This window comes from Haemaphysalis longicornis, unplaced genomic scaffold (genome assembly GCF_048455015.1).
Source record: "Haemaphysalis longicornis isolate Haplotype H1 unplaced genomic scaffold, Haemaphysalis longicornis Haplotype H1 scaffold_1, whole genome shotgun sequence".
Taxonomy (NCBI): Eukaryota; Metazoa; Arthropoda; class Arachnida; order Ixodida; family Ixodidae; genus Haemaphysalis; species Haemaphysalis longicornis.
In genome coordinates, this window is record NW_027526203.1 from 114181888 (window position 1) to 114196443 (window position 14556).

General features: G+C 49.0%; 1 protein-coding gene across 3 annotated transcripts in view; it reads left to right on the top strand.

Moving 5' to 3' along the window:
- The window catches only part of LOC144179334 (cytochrome P450 2F3-like), a 123692-nt gene that overhangs the window by 87922 nt on the left and 21214 nt on the right, over window positions 1-14556 (top strand). For all 3 annotated transcript variants that reach the window (XM_077707631.1, XM_077707649.1, XM_077707638.1), the window contains exon 7: window positions 7927-8045. In XM_077707631.1, the coding sequence (XP_077563757.1) occupies window positions 7927-8045 (119 nt within the window). The remainder of the gene's footprint in view (window positions 1-7926; window positions 8046-14556) is intronic.

Consider the following 14556-nt stretch of genomic DNA (forward strand, 5'->3'; position numbering starts at 1 on the left):
GTGGCACGCTTTCGAAATTTCGTCATGAAGGTCCGCGGGGATGACAAGAAGGTAATTCGTTCTTGTTCCGGGGCTGAAATTCTTCACGAGGGCGGAGTTTCTCAGGCTTAATGCTGGTAAGTTGCGTTTGAAGGTTCTAGGAACGGCGACGTTGCATCCCTCGAGGTAGTCGATTATTACGCGTAAGTCGGGGTCGGCACGCTCCTGGGGGGCTAGGTCGCTCTCCGTCACGATTTCGAAGAACGCACTGTCTTCATCGGAGTCTTGTGGTGGTGAGTCGACGGGAGCGCGGGACAAGGAGTCGGCGTCGGAGTGTTTCCTGCCGGATTTATAGACGACTGTAACGTCGAATTCTTGCAGGCGCAAGCTCCACCGCCAAAGACGGCCAGACGTCTCCTTCATACTGGCGAGCCAACACAACGCATGCTGGTCTGTCACAACCTTGAATGGTATTGCATACACGTATGGGCGAAATTTTGAAATTGCCCTTATGATAGCCAGGCAGTCTTTCTCAGAGGCAGAGTAGTTTTTCTCCTCCTTCGACAGACCACGGCTGGCATAGGTGATTACCTTTTCGCAACCGCTTTGCTTTTGGACAAGGGCAGCACCCAAGTCTATATCACTGGCGTCCGTGTGCATTTCCGTTTCGGCGTTTTCGTCGAAATGAGCGAGCACGTGCGGGCTTTGCAGGCGTTTTGGCAGCTCGCAGAATGCGTTTTCTTTGTCGTTTTCCCAGCGGAAAGGGGTGCTATCTTTCGTCAATCGCGTGACTGGCTCTGCAATGCGTGCGAAGTTTGCGACGAAGCGCCGGTAGTATGCGCACAGTCCGAGAAATCTCCGCACGCCCTTCTTGTCCTTCGGCCTTGGGAAGTTCGCAATGGCTGAAGTTTTTGCCGGGTCAGGTAAGACTCCCGCAGCGTTGACGACGTGGCCTAAGAACTTCAGTTCCTCATACGCGAAAGGGCACTTTTCAGGCTTCAGCATTAACCCCGACATACGAATGGCCTGGAGTACAGATTCCAACCTTGCAAGGTGTTCGTCGAACGTCCGAGCGAATACCACAACGTCATCGAGGTATACGAGACAAGTGTGCCACTTTAGGCCAGCTAGCACAGTGTCCATGACTCTTTGAAACGTTGCTGGCGCCGTGCACAGTCCAAAACGCATCACCTTGAACTCGTATAGGCCGTCCGGGGTTATAAATGCAGTTTTCTCTCGGTCTCTCTCATGCACTTCAATTTCCCAGTAGCCGGTCTTCAGATCCATCGATGAGAAGTACTTCGCGTGGCAGAGGTGGTCGAGGGCGTCGTCGATTCGTGGCAGGGGGTACACGACCTTTTTGGTGATTTTGTTCAGTCGCCGGTAGTCAATGCAGAACCTTAATGTGCCGTGTTTTTTCTTCACCAGTACGACCGGCGCAGCCCAGGGGCTTTTCGAAGGCTGTATAATGCCGTCGCTGAGCATGTCGTCGACTTGAGTCCGGATGCCTTCTCGCTCGTGTGAAGAGACGCGGTACGGTGACTGTCGGGTAGGTCGGGCTCCATCTTCAGTCATAATTCGTTGCTTCGCTAGGGGTGTCTGACGTAATTTTGAGTTTGACGAAAAACACTCGCTCTAGCGACGCAGCAAATCCAGTAATTTCTTCCGTTATTCTTGCGGTAACGCCGGATTCACGTCGAAGTGATTCGGAAGCTTGAAGGTATTTTCGGGGGCACGTTCAAAGTCGGCAACTGCGATCACTTCACTTTGCTTCTTGCGTTTCTTCCAGAAACGCAATTTCAGCGCCCCTGTTTAAATGCTGGTATTCCCCGCTGAAATTACTGACCAAAACTTGGGATGGTCGTTGCTTAAAGCGCGCAATACCTCTTGCAACGGAGACACCCTGGTCGAGGAGCAACCTTTGGTCACTCTAAGATGGCGTCGACGTCAGGAACCGGATCTTCACAGTAGACGCTGATCATCAAGCTTGCGTGAGGTGGCACGGTGACATGATCGTGGGCGATCCTTACAGCAGCACGGGTTTCGGGGTTAGGTTACGGCGTCATGCAGTGATCGGAGGAAAAAGTTATCGACTTCGTCTGCAGATCGATTATTGCGCCGTTGTCCTTCAAAAAGGCCATTCCGAAAATTACGTCGCGGGAGCAGTTAGGCAAAATGACGAACCCCGCCGGGTACGTTGGGCCGTCTATGGTGACGCGCGATGTGCACGTTCCACTTGGCGTCACTAGGTGGCCTCCTGCCGTGCGTCCCATCTGGTCGTAACTTTCTTCATCTTAGAAGCAAATGATCCGCTCATCACTGAGTAGTCGGCTCACGTGTCTATGAGGCTGACAATGTCAAAGCCGTCGATGGACATGTGGACGTCAGACTGCGGCTTCCTCGAGTTCCGGGTGCGTCGGGGCGTCGCATCTCGGCTTGTGCGTGTTGACGGTCGGGTACTATGCGTCGTCGTTGTCGTCGTCTTCTCAGCGGACGTCTCGGTCATGGTGGGTACGCGTCGCGCCGTGTAGCTGTCGTGGTGTTCGGGAGTCTCGTCAGGGTTCCGTCGGGTCGTCGGGATGAGGGCATTTCGTGAATCGCGGTCTTCGGCGCGCCCTTGCGTTGTTGGGGTGTTTTCATTTTTCCGCCATCGTGCAACTTTTCCTCCAGAAGTTTGTTCTTTTAGTTTCCCCCGCGTGGGCTGGCGGACCTTCCACGTGCGAAATCAGCATTGCTACGGCGGTTGGGCGACTGGTATGGGTAGGGCGATGGCGATTGGTTGAAGCGGGCTGGTCCTCGGTTGGTGTTGGACAGGTAAGAAAGGCACTCAGGCACTCAGAGTGCCTGAGTGCCTGAACTCTGAAGAAAGGGAGTCCTCTCCCTGAAACGTCAGTAAACTTATTTTTATTTTCTAAGTCTTTCTCGTTTGTCTCTGTCTCTACTAACCTTATATATATATATATATATATATATATATATATAGTATAAGTAAAGCGTCGGATACAGAGCAAGAACAATAACAAACAAGGTTTACTTACGTAGCGCCAACGGGACTTGCCTTCATCAGAGTAAAGTTACATGATTTTGCTGTCGCAAACATTTAGAACACATTTCTTATATAGGTTTGCAGAAAACTGTGAGAAGGAGCGGAAAATGTTTCGGAAAAGGAGAGTACGCATACAGTCGGGCTACGCCTATGTTACAACAACAACAACAAAAAAGAACAAAAAAAAGGGGGGGGGAGCGAGAGAGAGAAAGGGGTCGTGTTAACAAAGCAGCGTTCAAGGTTGCACCATGAAGGGTCAACGTATGCCGCGCGGGCTGCAAGTTCAGACAATGCGGATTGTCTGAACTTGCGGATTGTCTGCGGATTGTCTGAACTTGTAGCCCGCGCGGCACACGTTGACCCGTCATGGTGCAACCTTGAACGCTGCTTTGTTAACACGATCCCTTTCTCTCTCTCGCTCCCCCCCCCTTTTTTTGTTGTTGTTGTTGTAACATAGGCGTAGCCCGACTGTATGCGTTCTCTCCTTTCCGAAACATTTTCCGCTCCTTCTCACAGTTTTCGGCAAACCTATATAAGAAATGTGTTCCAAATGTTTGCGACAGCAAAATCATGTAACTTTACTCTGATGAAGGCAAGTCCCGTTGCCGCTACGTAAGTAAACCTTGTTTATTATTGTTCTTGCTGTGTATCCGACTCTTTACTTATACTATTTCTGCACGCTTTGTGAGATTTATCTTTCTCTAGATTTATATATAAATAAAATATATATATATATATATATATATATATATATATATATATATATATATATATATATATATATATATATAGGGTGCAGTTGAACTTTTGAAGATGGTAGAGCACACAAGAGAAGAAAACTTTGAACAAGGGAAAAGCACGATTGTTGCCAACGTTTCAGCAAAGAGACTTGCTTTCGTCACGGCGAGAGGTTGCCCTGACGAAAGCAAGTCTCTTTGCTGAAACATTGGCAACAATCGTGCTTTCACCTTGTTCAAAGTTTTCTTTTCTTATGTATATATATATATATATATATATATATATATATATATATATATATATATATTTGAAAAAGACCAGCCCCCGGTCGAAACGTTAGAATAAATGTTATGCTTTTCAGTTTGACTTCTCTATCGTACAGCTAACCTCATAGCCAGGAACCTTTTCTCTTAACTATATATATATATATATACATATATATATATATATATATATATATATATATATTATATCTGTGTGTGTGTGTGTGTGTGTGTGTGTGTGTGTGTGTGTGTGTGTGGGTGGGTGTGGATGTGTATAACAGTCAACGGCACGTATCTATCATCAGAAGCCGACCTCTATACATTTCAGCGGGTTTTGTTTGGCGTCCCCGTCGTATAGCAGTAAGCAGAGCATGCAAAGCGAGTGAAGGGGAGAAATGAGACCTCCCCTTCACTCCAGAAGACGCCGGAGGGAGGGTAAACCACGATGTTACCATGATGTAACGGTGCGTGGCCGGACTTCGCTTTTTTCCGGGCTTCTCTTAAACTCGGGACTTCTGGATTACCACCCCAAGTTTATTGAATCGTTCTAGCGCCACACAGAGCCCTATTAAATCCGCTCAATGATTTTGTTCGGGCCCTATTTTTATTTCATTGTGCTCGCCCGTTATAATTGCTTTTACCCCTGCGGTCACCTAGCAGAGCAGGGGTTTACCCTTCCACGTTTAGCTGCATTATCTCGGCGTACTTTTAGTGGGTCTACTTTCAATGCTGAAGGGCTTCAGTAGGGTTGACAAAACGAACACATCAGGGGTTTGGGATGCAATAATTTTATGTTACACGAAGGATGAAACATTGGACGACTTCGGAGGAAATGCAAAAGGTAGGGAATGTTTCTGCGAAGGAAAACTTCGCATACGCCTGAAGTACCGCCGTATGGCGACAAAGAAAATCTCAGCCCCTTTCTGGGAAACTTGTCTCTCGAAGAATTTGGCAAGCTCCCGGATTCGAACAACTCCAACCGCCTAACTAGGAATGTTGTTCCATAAACAGTGCTAACCAGGAGTCTAGTCGTTTTAAGGGCAAGAGCGAATTGGTGAAAAATTGCAACTGACGGTAATCTGTTTATCGACCAGGTTATGGGACATCATAGAGGTGGATTAAGTTTCTGAGGGGGAAATTTGGCATCCACCTGTAATGCAACCGAATGGCTACAAGGAAAAGTAAAACAGCTTTCTGAGAAACTTCGCAGTTGAAGAAAGCAGTTTATTGGGCCATTCTTCGCTGTGAAGGTGGTCTACCGGCGAAACTGTATTTGTGACATGACGGCACGGCAGCACGACCGCATTTTCATCGCGTTTCACATGACTTTTTCTGGCCCCATCGTCGTCGTCTCGTGGACGTCCCCAGCGCTGGACATTGCAAGCCCGCTCTTCCTCTGGTTCGGTCGGGTCGACCATACGTCGACACTCGCATTCGGTGGCGTGGACATATTCAGAAGCGTTGCAAGTTGTGCAAGTTGGAAAGGCATCATGAATGAAACCAGTGCAGTCGACACGGGCACACAAAGAGCACATAGGACAGGCTCCGGATGAAACCAGCGCCTCTCCTGTGTGCTCTTCTCAGCGTCCCCTGTAGTCTGCGTTGGTGCCATTCATGGGCATGTTCCGCTGGCGGCGCAAAGACTGCGACGGTTAGAGTCGCCGCCAGAAGCGGTGGCGGGCGCATTCCCTCCCTGCTCGTGAAGTATAGTACCTCTTTTGCGCGCTGTTCCTCTGGAGTCCCAAGCGTAGGCTACCGTTCCCTGGTAACGTCGTAGCAAAAATGAGCATATAGCTACGTAATATACAAGGCGCCATTCCTCGTACCACTGGGCGATACGCTGCGACAGAGTAATCTTTCTCTTTGGGTCTCGACAACTACGTGGAACGCATGCGACCGGGGGCGTTTCGTCGCGTAGAAACCCGACGCTCCCTTTCCCTTTACGGCTTTCCCCCTCACACTCGGTTCTTTTCGCGCATCCCACTGTATCATTCGGTGATGCATTTCTCACTAAAACCGGATGGCGTGCCCTTTTCATACACCAGTTTGCTATAAAATTCGTCATGGTCCAGGACTAGAGCCCGGGAGTGCCGCCTAACCAGGGCAGCCGCTCTAGCAATTGAGTTTAGACGTAAGCCAGCTGTCTCTATAGCGAGAGCCAATTGGTCAACAATCAGATGAAGGGACAAGATTAAATCTACCCATATTAAAGGAATTTCCCAAGGTGGAGGACCCTTCTGCGAGAAAAACTTTGACGTTCAGCCGTATATATACAATTCTGCGGTATGGATACAAATGAAAGCCAAGCAGTTTTCTCAGATACTTTCTGGTTATAGAACAAATCGTTCTTGGAGACGGGGGGAAATTTGCTGTTAGCCAACGTACAAAAAACTTTTGTCCGGTGGTAGGTCCCGCATGACATCCTGTGATAGAATATCGATTTAGCATTAACCGCCGCGGTGGCTCAGTGGCTAAGGCGTCGCACTGCTGAGCACGAGGACGAGGGTTTGATTCCCGGCCGCGGCGGCTGCTTTTCTGATGGAGTCAAAAAGCAAAAGCGGCCGTGTGTGCGAGCTTTCGGCGCACGTTAAAGTTCCCCAGGTGGTCAAAATTAATCCGGAGCCCTCCACTACGGTGCGCCTCATTTCCTGCGTTGCGCCGGCGCGTTAGAGCTGACCGTTTGCACTCCCGGAAAACGTGGCTGCGCCGAAGAAGTGGGCAACTCCCGAGGAAGAAGAAGCGCAGCGCTAACGCCATCGTGTCGCTGCTCGAGTACACATGACACGGCTACTGTTCAACCCTCAGTATCGCGCTGAATCCTAGCAAACCTGAGCAAAACCGGGAGAAGCTAGCGAGACTCCCAGCTCTGCTGTTTCTCCAGCCTTCCACCATTAGTGCAAGTGGCGCCAATTTTTGGGGTTGTTTTGCTGTTCTCGTCAAAATATTGAACTCATATAAAATTATAAAACTTCAGAGCAAAAGCAGCAACTCCAGACCATCACTGATCGTTACGGGGATTTTCGCTTCTTCGTCGAAGGTGATACAGACGGCAGTCACAAAGCACCGGATTGTTAGTGACGAAAAAGAAACCGCACACTGTAAGCCGGCCGAGCCACTCGAACCGCTTGCTGTATATGCTCTCTTCTTGGTCCTGGCTTGCTCGCGGTTGTTATAGGCCCCGCTTCCCCTTATAATGCTCTCTTTAATCGGGAACCAGGTACATGTCGGGACAATATTGATTTGATATTTCGCCTTTTTGTCATCGCAGAGTCGCAGGCTTAAAATGTAAAGAAATCTATCCTACTTAACTACGTATGGTAAGGTAAGGTAACTGGAGGGCGTTAATGGTTGATGCTCACACTTTATGTTCCAGCAGTCCCATCTTTACAAGCTTGATGAACATCCCGAAATCCTCCTGTGTTAGAACTGCGCGAAAAAGTTTTGTAACATATGCTTTGCAATAGTATTTATTGTTTTATGACATTCAAAATCAAGATGTCGACATCACGGGTATCCGTGACTGTTGTCCCATCGACTGTGTACAGCATACCGCACGGGAATCAGATTGTGTATTCCAAAATCAGGGTTAGACTTCAGGAGAGCATGGAAATGGTTTGCATGTTTTTTTATACATACGACATAACAAGCCGAAGGACTTTTCACCATATAAAAAGAATATCACTAACCGACAAAATAATGTGATAAACAAATTTTTCACGTCTTCGATGTGCACAGTATTGGCTTGGGGTGACCGATTGTGTAACTGTTGCGGCAAATAAACATACTCCGTATTGTGCCAGTGAGCTTTGCAAAGGATTGGTTGAAATAGAAGTGAAATGAAATCTATGTACCGCCACTCTAACGCAATTCTTTGCATTTTCTTACTGTTGTGCCTTACAGTGGACACACTGGTGGGCACAGTCACGGGTTTCTTTGTAGCTGGCTCGGTAAGCACAGCCGGAACCATCCATTGGCACATGGTCAAGTTTGCTCAGGAGCCCGACACTATTCAAGCCAAGGTGCGTCAGCGCAAGAACGGATATCTAAGCTCTGATAAGACCCTGTCGCGAGCAGCAAAATGTTCAATGAAATAGATACCTGCAACATTGCGCAGGTACTTACAAAAGTAAAACATGACAACGTAGCATTTAAAAAAACAATTAGCATCAACAAGTTAAAGTAACAGTGAAAGGGGTTTCCGAAATTAAATAAAAAATCAACAAGTATGGTTTTCACAAAGAACAATTGCGAAAACAGTACCGAATAAACTTTCACCATGGACAATTAGCCACGCGAAGATAAGTCGCGCTGGCTGAGCACGAGGTCGCGGGTTCGATTCCCGGCCGCGGCGGCCGCTTTTCTGATGGAGGCGAAAAGCAAGAACGCCCGTGTGTACGACATTTCGGCGCACGATAAAGATCCCCAGGTGGTCAAAATTAATCCGGAGCCCTCCACTACGGCGCGCCTCATCGACTGCGTTGCGTCGGCGCGTTAAACCCCTACAATCTATGAAGTCGCGCTGAGAAGACCGCTAAGTTTATTACCAGTCTTAGATGAAAGAATTCGGGTGTGGTAACGTGATATACAACGCATTATCACCACTAAAAGGGAAAGTTAATTTTTTGTGGTGAGACGGTATCGTTTAGAAAAAATCTACCTTACAACGGGAAAACTAGCATTTACACGAATTCAATGTTATACTCCAGGACAGGACGACATTTTAACGCAATGAAGTTTTATTGCGCAATGTCACATTCGGGAAGGCATCCCCGAACTGGGCTTCATCGCCTCCGTCCCATGTGGAAGCGTGGTGGTAGCTAGGCCAGCAAAAGTAGCGGCCTTCTTGATGATTACAACAAGCCTAAGACAAACTTGACTGGTTTATTGAACAGCGATGATACAGAAAAAATACCCGCACAGGCGAGGTTGCAGCCGGGGTAGAGCAGCGCAGAGCTCCTAACAGCAGCCCGGTGCGATCAGCTGGCGGCCGCAGAATGCACTGGATTTCGGCACACAAGCAGTTACGGCTCCGCCGCTTTACTAGTGCTTTTGCACCCAGCGCGAAAAGAGTACAAAGACACACAAACACCATATCCAGAGTTCGTGAGGCCCGGCCGTGGTGGCGCACGTTGCACGTGAGAGAGGGGGACAGGAGAACTCAGCGAGCACCGTCCGCTTTGCTCGGGCACGCTTTAAAGGAGCCATGAAGAGAAAACACAAGTTTGGTTCATTCAACAGATTGCCTCGTTAGAATCATACTGACACCACTTTTAACGTAAACTTCGCTCAAATAAGCTACATAATTAGGAAAAACGGGAATGGTCATGCGACCCACCAGTTCATTTCCCGCAACAGAACCTATGTCGTCACATGAGCTAAGCTCTGCGATTGGCGGAGGCTGGCAGAAGCAGACACAAATTAGGTAGAACTTACAAACGAGACGAACGAGCGATTTGCGCGTAAATTTAGGGCACATTCTTTACAAAGCAATAAGAATGATGGGACAAACAGTGGAAGTTACGAAAGCACATGTAAACATAGAAGTACTGATGCGTTCTGCTGTTCGTACTGCGCACAGCATGCTTGGTGTTTTGCTGCACAGCACTACGGGGCTTGGGGTTGTTTCAGACGACACTGGACGATTGACGCAAGCAACGGTGTCTTACGTGACCCCATTTGTCGAGCGAGCACTGTTTCAGGGAACGAATATTTTCTCCCAGAACAAAAACAAAGCCAGGTTTAAATGCGGGCAAAAACAAACCAAACGCTTGCCACGGTATGGTGGCGCCATCTAGGTTACGGAACGTAAAGAAACGCGGGAACAAACCAACACCGCTGTACAGGGTGGAGACAACCTTTTAACGGTCCCGTGCCGCCGCATTGGGCCAACGGGCTCAACGCGTTATTCTTTTCATTTCCAACGAGACCTAGCAACGCGAAACAGACAATATGATTCAAACTTCTTCAGTAAACCGCGTTGCGGCGATAATTTTAGCGCGGTTTTGACACAATGACTTGCTTCGGCGGCGAGCGAGCGAGCAACCGAAAATGGCGGCGCCAGCGTATACGTGTCTCTACCCTGTACGGCGGATGCGTGAATGAAGGTACTCTAGGCTGCAGAGCGGTCGGTTCCAGTGATGTCACTTGGGACCACGAAAACGCACGATTGAGCGGGAAAATCAAAATTTCAACCTAAATTGTTTAATTTCTCAGTGAATAAAGCACCATTTGTATCCGGACAAGCGCTGGGGGCACTATAAAAACGAAATCTTTCGAATAAAACCAACTTGCATTTTCTCTTCATGGCTCCTTTAACATCAACAGTTTGTTTTTATATTTTGCAGCTGCAACGGCTTGAGTCACCGCCAACGAACTGCCCGCGGTAGGCGCACGTAGTGACATGTTAGATGAGGGTAGGCACTGCCGTGAAGCACAGGAGCACTGCACAGAACTTGCAGCATGCGCGAACAGAGTGGCGGTGCGCTGAATCGTAACAGCAAGCAATCTGGCTGCCTCTACTGAGCTTTGATGGCGGCAATGATGACAGCCTTGGCGTTGGCGTTGGCGTTGTAACCGAGTGAGGGAAGACAGAAAGGAAACGGCGGAGGAAAGTGTGGCAGAAAGGGGAGGGGCAGGGCAGTACTCTGAGCCCGCACGAGATATTTATCGGAGCGTCCGGCGAAAGTGTCAGCGGGGGCGGCACGTGCTTCTATGGCATGAACTATCTCAGTGGCTCCCCCACACACTCCCGTCAGTTTTCCTCTTCCTTGTGTGGCCATTGGGAACCACGTGACATTCGCGCGGGAGGTTCAAACATTTACAACATGCCTGCCGCCTGCGGCGACGCGCTGCGTGATAGCAGCAAAGTAACGCGCGCCGCCTTACGTTCGGCGGTCACGCGATCGCTTCCTGACACGCAGAAGATAAGCACCGTGACCAACAAGACTGCAGTTTGTGCTGCGCACAAATTTCACATTATTGAGAATAGTAATCGTCACTGCATATTTTAGGCTCGTTTTTCGATTTTCACGTATGGGAATTCAGCAGGCGCCGCGTCTGCGCAAGGAAGTTCCTTCACCCTTTCCCGGTGGTAGAATGGTCGGCACGCCACCGCCAGCCGTTCCCGCAACTAACGCCATGATATCAAAGCGACTCTCCATCGTAAGTAATGCCGGCACCAACAAGAAGATTACTGCCAGTGTATCAGCAACTAAGGAAGGCGTACATTGCGAGCAGAAACAAAATAAAATGTCTCCTAGTAAGAAAACTCACTACGCACCTATAATTACACTAATTTTTACTTGACTTTTTCAATTTTCCGCGCCGCTGTCACTGCTGCAAGGCGTGTGGGGCAAACAAATGATGGCACCACGCGGCTAAGTTAAAAGATTGCCCGATATATTTCAGGATGTCATCCCAGAGAACACTCACGCCTGAATTTCCGGCATGACCCTACTGAAAAGCGGCTGAGCCGTTCTAACAATCGCCCAAAAACAGAAAACTATTAACGAATTGGACTACTCTGTAAAATGCCCAACCTGGGGAAACGCAGCACTGACAGAAAAAACGATAAGACTCATGCGAGCGCTGATTATGAGCCCGGTACCGTACAACCTGCGTTAGCCCAAACCAACCCTCACCGTGAAAAACCAAATAAGCGGTTGATTGAATGATTGTAGGGTTTAAAGCGACGACGAAACGCGGGCGATTAGGCGCGCCGTAGTGGAGGGCTCCGGATTAATTTCGACCACCTGGGAACTTTATCGTGCGCGGACATCTCGTACACACGGGAGTTTTTCCTTTTCGCCTCCATCAGAAAATTGGCGGCCGGGCCCTGGAATTGAACCCGCGTACTCATGTTCAGTAGCACAACGCCTTAGCCACTGAGCCACTGAGCCACCGCGGCGGGTCCAAATCAACGGTGTCATCAGAGAGCACATACGGTAGCCCTCAACGTCCCAATTTTTTTCGCGGTCGCATGAAAAATCCTCAAATTGGGTCTTTGTAACACCTTTGAAGACGTCAGTGAAGCCAAGTAAGCGTTAAGAAAGCGGCTGGGAACAAAAAAATCAGGACGGGCTATCGTATCCAAGGCAGGCGCATTCCGTCCCCCCTCCCCCGGATAAGAAACTAGACGCCATGGAGGAAATGTCACCGATCCAGCGACTCCTCATAAAAACTCTTCCCTACCAAAATCATTGGATTCAATGCTAGGACAGGCGAGAAGCCAGGATCCTAAAGGAGCACTGACACCAATTTTCGGCGTCAATATTATTGCACAACCCGCCGCGGTGGCTCAGTGGCTAAGGCGTTGCGCTGCTGAGCACGAGGTCGCGGGTTCGATTCCCGGCCGCGGCGGCCGCTTTTCTGATGGAGGCGAAAAGCAAAAACGCCCGTGTGTACGAGATTTCGGCGCACGATAAAGATCCCCAGGTGGTCAAAATTAATCCGGAGCCCTCCACTACGGCGCGCCTCATCGCCTGCGTTGCGTCGGCGCGTTAAACCCCTCAATCAATCAATATTATTGCACAGTTCGCTTCCTTCACTCAGCAGAATACCCTGGCTGAAATATGAGCTGTCTGCGACGCAAAGAACATAGTTCAATTGGATCTCCTTTATCGCGCCGACGGAGCAGCGCGCAGAGCGGCACTCAGCAAATGAACATCAGCGTGACATCACCCCGTGAAGCCAAAAGAAGTGACGCGACAGCGCTCGTCAAAACCTCGTGACGTCACTTCACGCGCGCGGCATGACGAGCGGCGAGCGGGCGCAACACTCTTTCAACCGGGCGCCGGTGACGTCCGCACAAAGCGGTGAGGTGAGTCCGGGATACTGTCATATGCGCCGTTCGGGATGAAAGCGCGGGAATTTGAAACAAACGATTTTCAGGCCGTTCAAAGTAATTAACTATCGCGCGCTGAAGTATTTGAAGTGCTGTTTCAAGTTCGCCAGACCATTAAGCATAGATAAAAGCAATAAAAGTGTAACATAAAATTATTTTGTCAGTGCTCCTTTAACCCTTCTACTAAAGTGCCAAAATCATGCAAACAGTGTACACCAGCCTCGAAATGTACAAAAGTACTGAGGCACTAATCCTCCCGGTCACTAGCACGACCATCTTCGGGGCTGCATTACCTTCCCCAACACACAGGAAAGGAAGGCGCGAAAATTGGAGCCATCACCTGGGCAACCCAACTACCAAAACTATAGAAGCACAAACTTCATTTGAGACACTGATTCCAGCATTAAAGGCCTCATTACAGACGGAATACCTAAACGGTTCGGAACGATTCTCCTATCCACAATGAAGGAAGTTCAAATTACACGGACATCCGGGCGCGAGCGCCTGGAAGGGATCGAAGCGGCCAACCAAGAAGCGCGCGAACCCACATACCGTGCTGCTTGCTACCATAGGGTCACACTCCCCTCCCCGAAAAGCGTAGAGAACGCCTCCTCTTTCTACACGTATAAACACGATCTTTCGCGTTCCACAAGGGGCCTCAAAGCTGAAGAATCTCAAACTCTGCACCCGATACAAAGCGAATTATAGATTTGCATGTCTCTCACGGAGAAAAAGTTTGGTTCAAACTAAACTTTTTGCCCCCTTTTGTCCGAAAAGGGTGTAAGAATCTTGTGCCATTGCGAACACACTTAAAATGTGTTTTGGCGAAAAAAAGGCGTAGGGATAAAATTACTCCCACCTCCCCTCGCGGGAATCCCTGTGTAGATGCGACGCATAGGGGGTTCCGTTGTTGTTTCCGTTAGGCTGATTCTCCCATCGCGTGAAACGTGCCGTGAACCCCCTGCCGCGGCTATGACGCAACGTGGCGCGGCTATGACGCAACACAATCCAACACAATCCACTTTAATCCGATCCAAATCCAATCCAATCCAAGCCAAGCCAAGCCAATCGAATCCAATCCAATGCCCCTCGCGAGAGAGTGTTCGCTATCGGAGTGGAGAAGGGGTGAGCGGCGGAGAGCGCAGCTCGCGCGGCGAGGAGAATGGGGGAGGGGTGTGGACGGACAACGACAACGCCGTATGGAGGAACAAGGCGAGTGAATGAGATGCCGTCGTATCTAAAAAAAGTGTGTTCGTGGAAACACACTAAAAAAGGGTGTAAGGAAGGTTGCTTAACACCCTAAAATAAGGGTGTGACCAGGGCTGCTGCAACGCGTGGCAATGTGAATCGGCGGAGCGCGCAGCATTCAACACAAACATTCAACACGCACAAGTTACACTTTGAACACAAATGAATTGAGCAGGAAAACCAACGGGATGCAAGCGGTACAGGGAGCGCATACTCACTTAGAAATGCATGTGCTCTTCTTGCTTTTATCTCCAACAGAGGAAAGCCCCCCGATCGAGTCGGTGGGCTTGTCGCAAAAAACAGAATTTTTAGCGCTAACTTTGGAACTATGGAGGTTACTATAAGAATGTTCACATCAAAACGTGGATTTGCAAAAACTTTTCATTCACGAGGTGGTTTTTGTGTTCCATAACTTACAGAATTTTATTAAATACCAAACA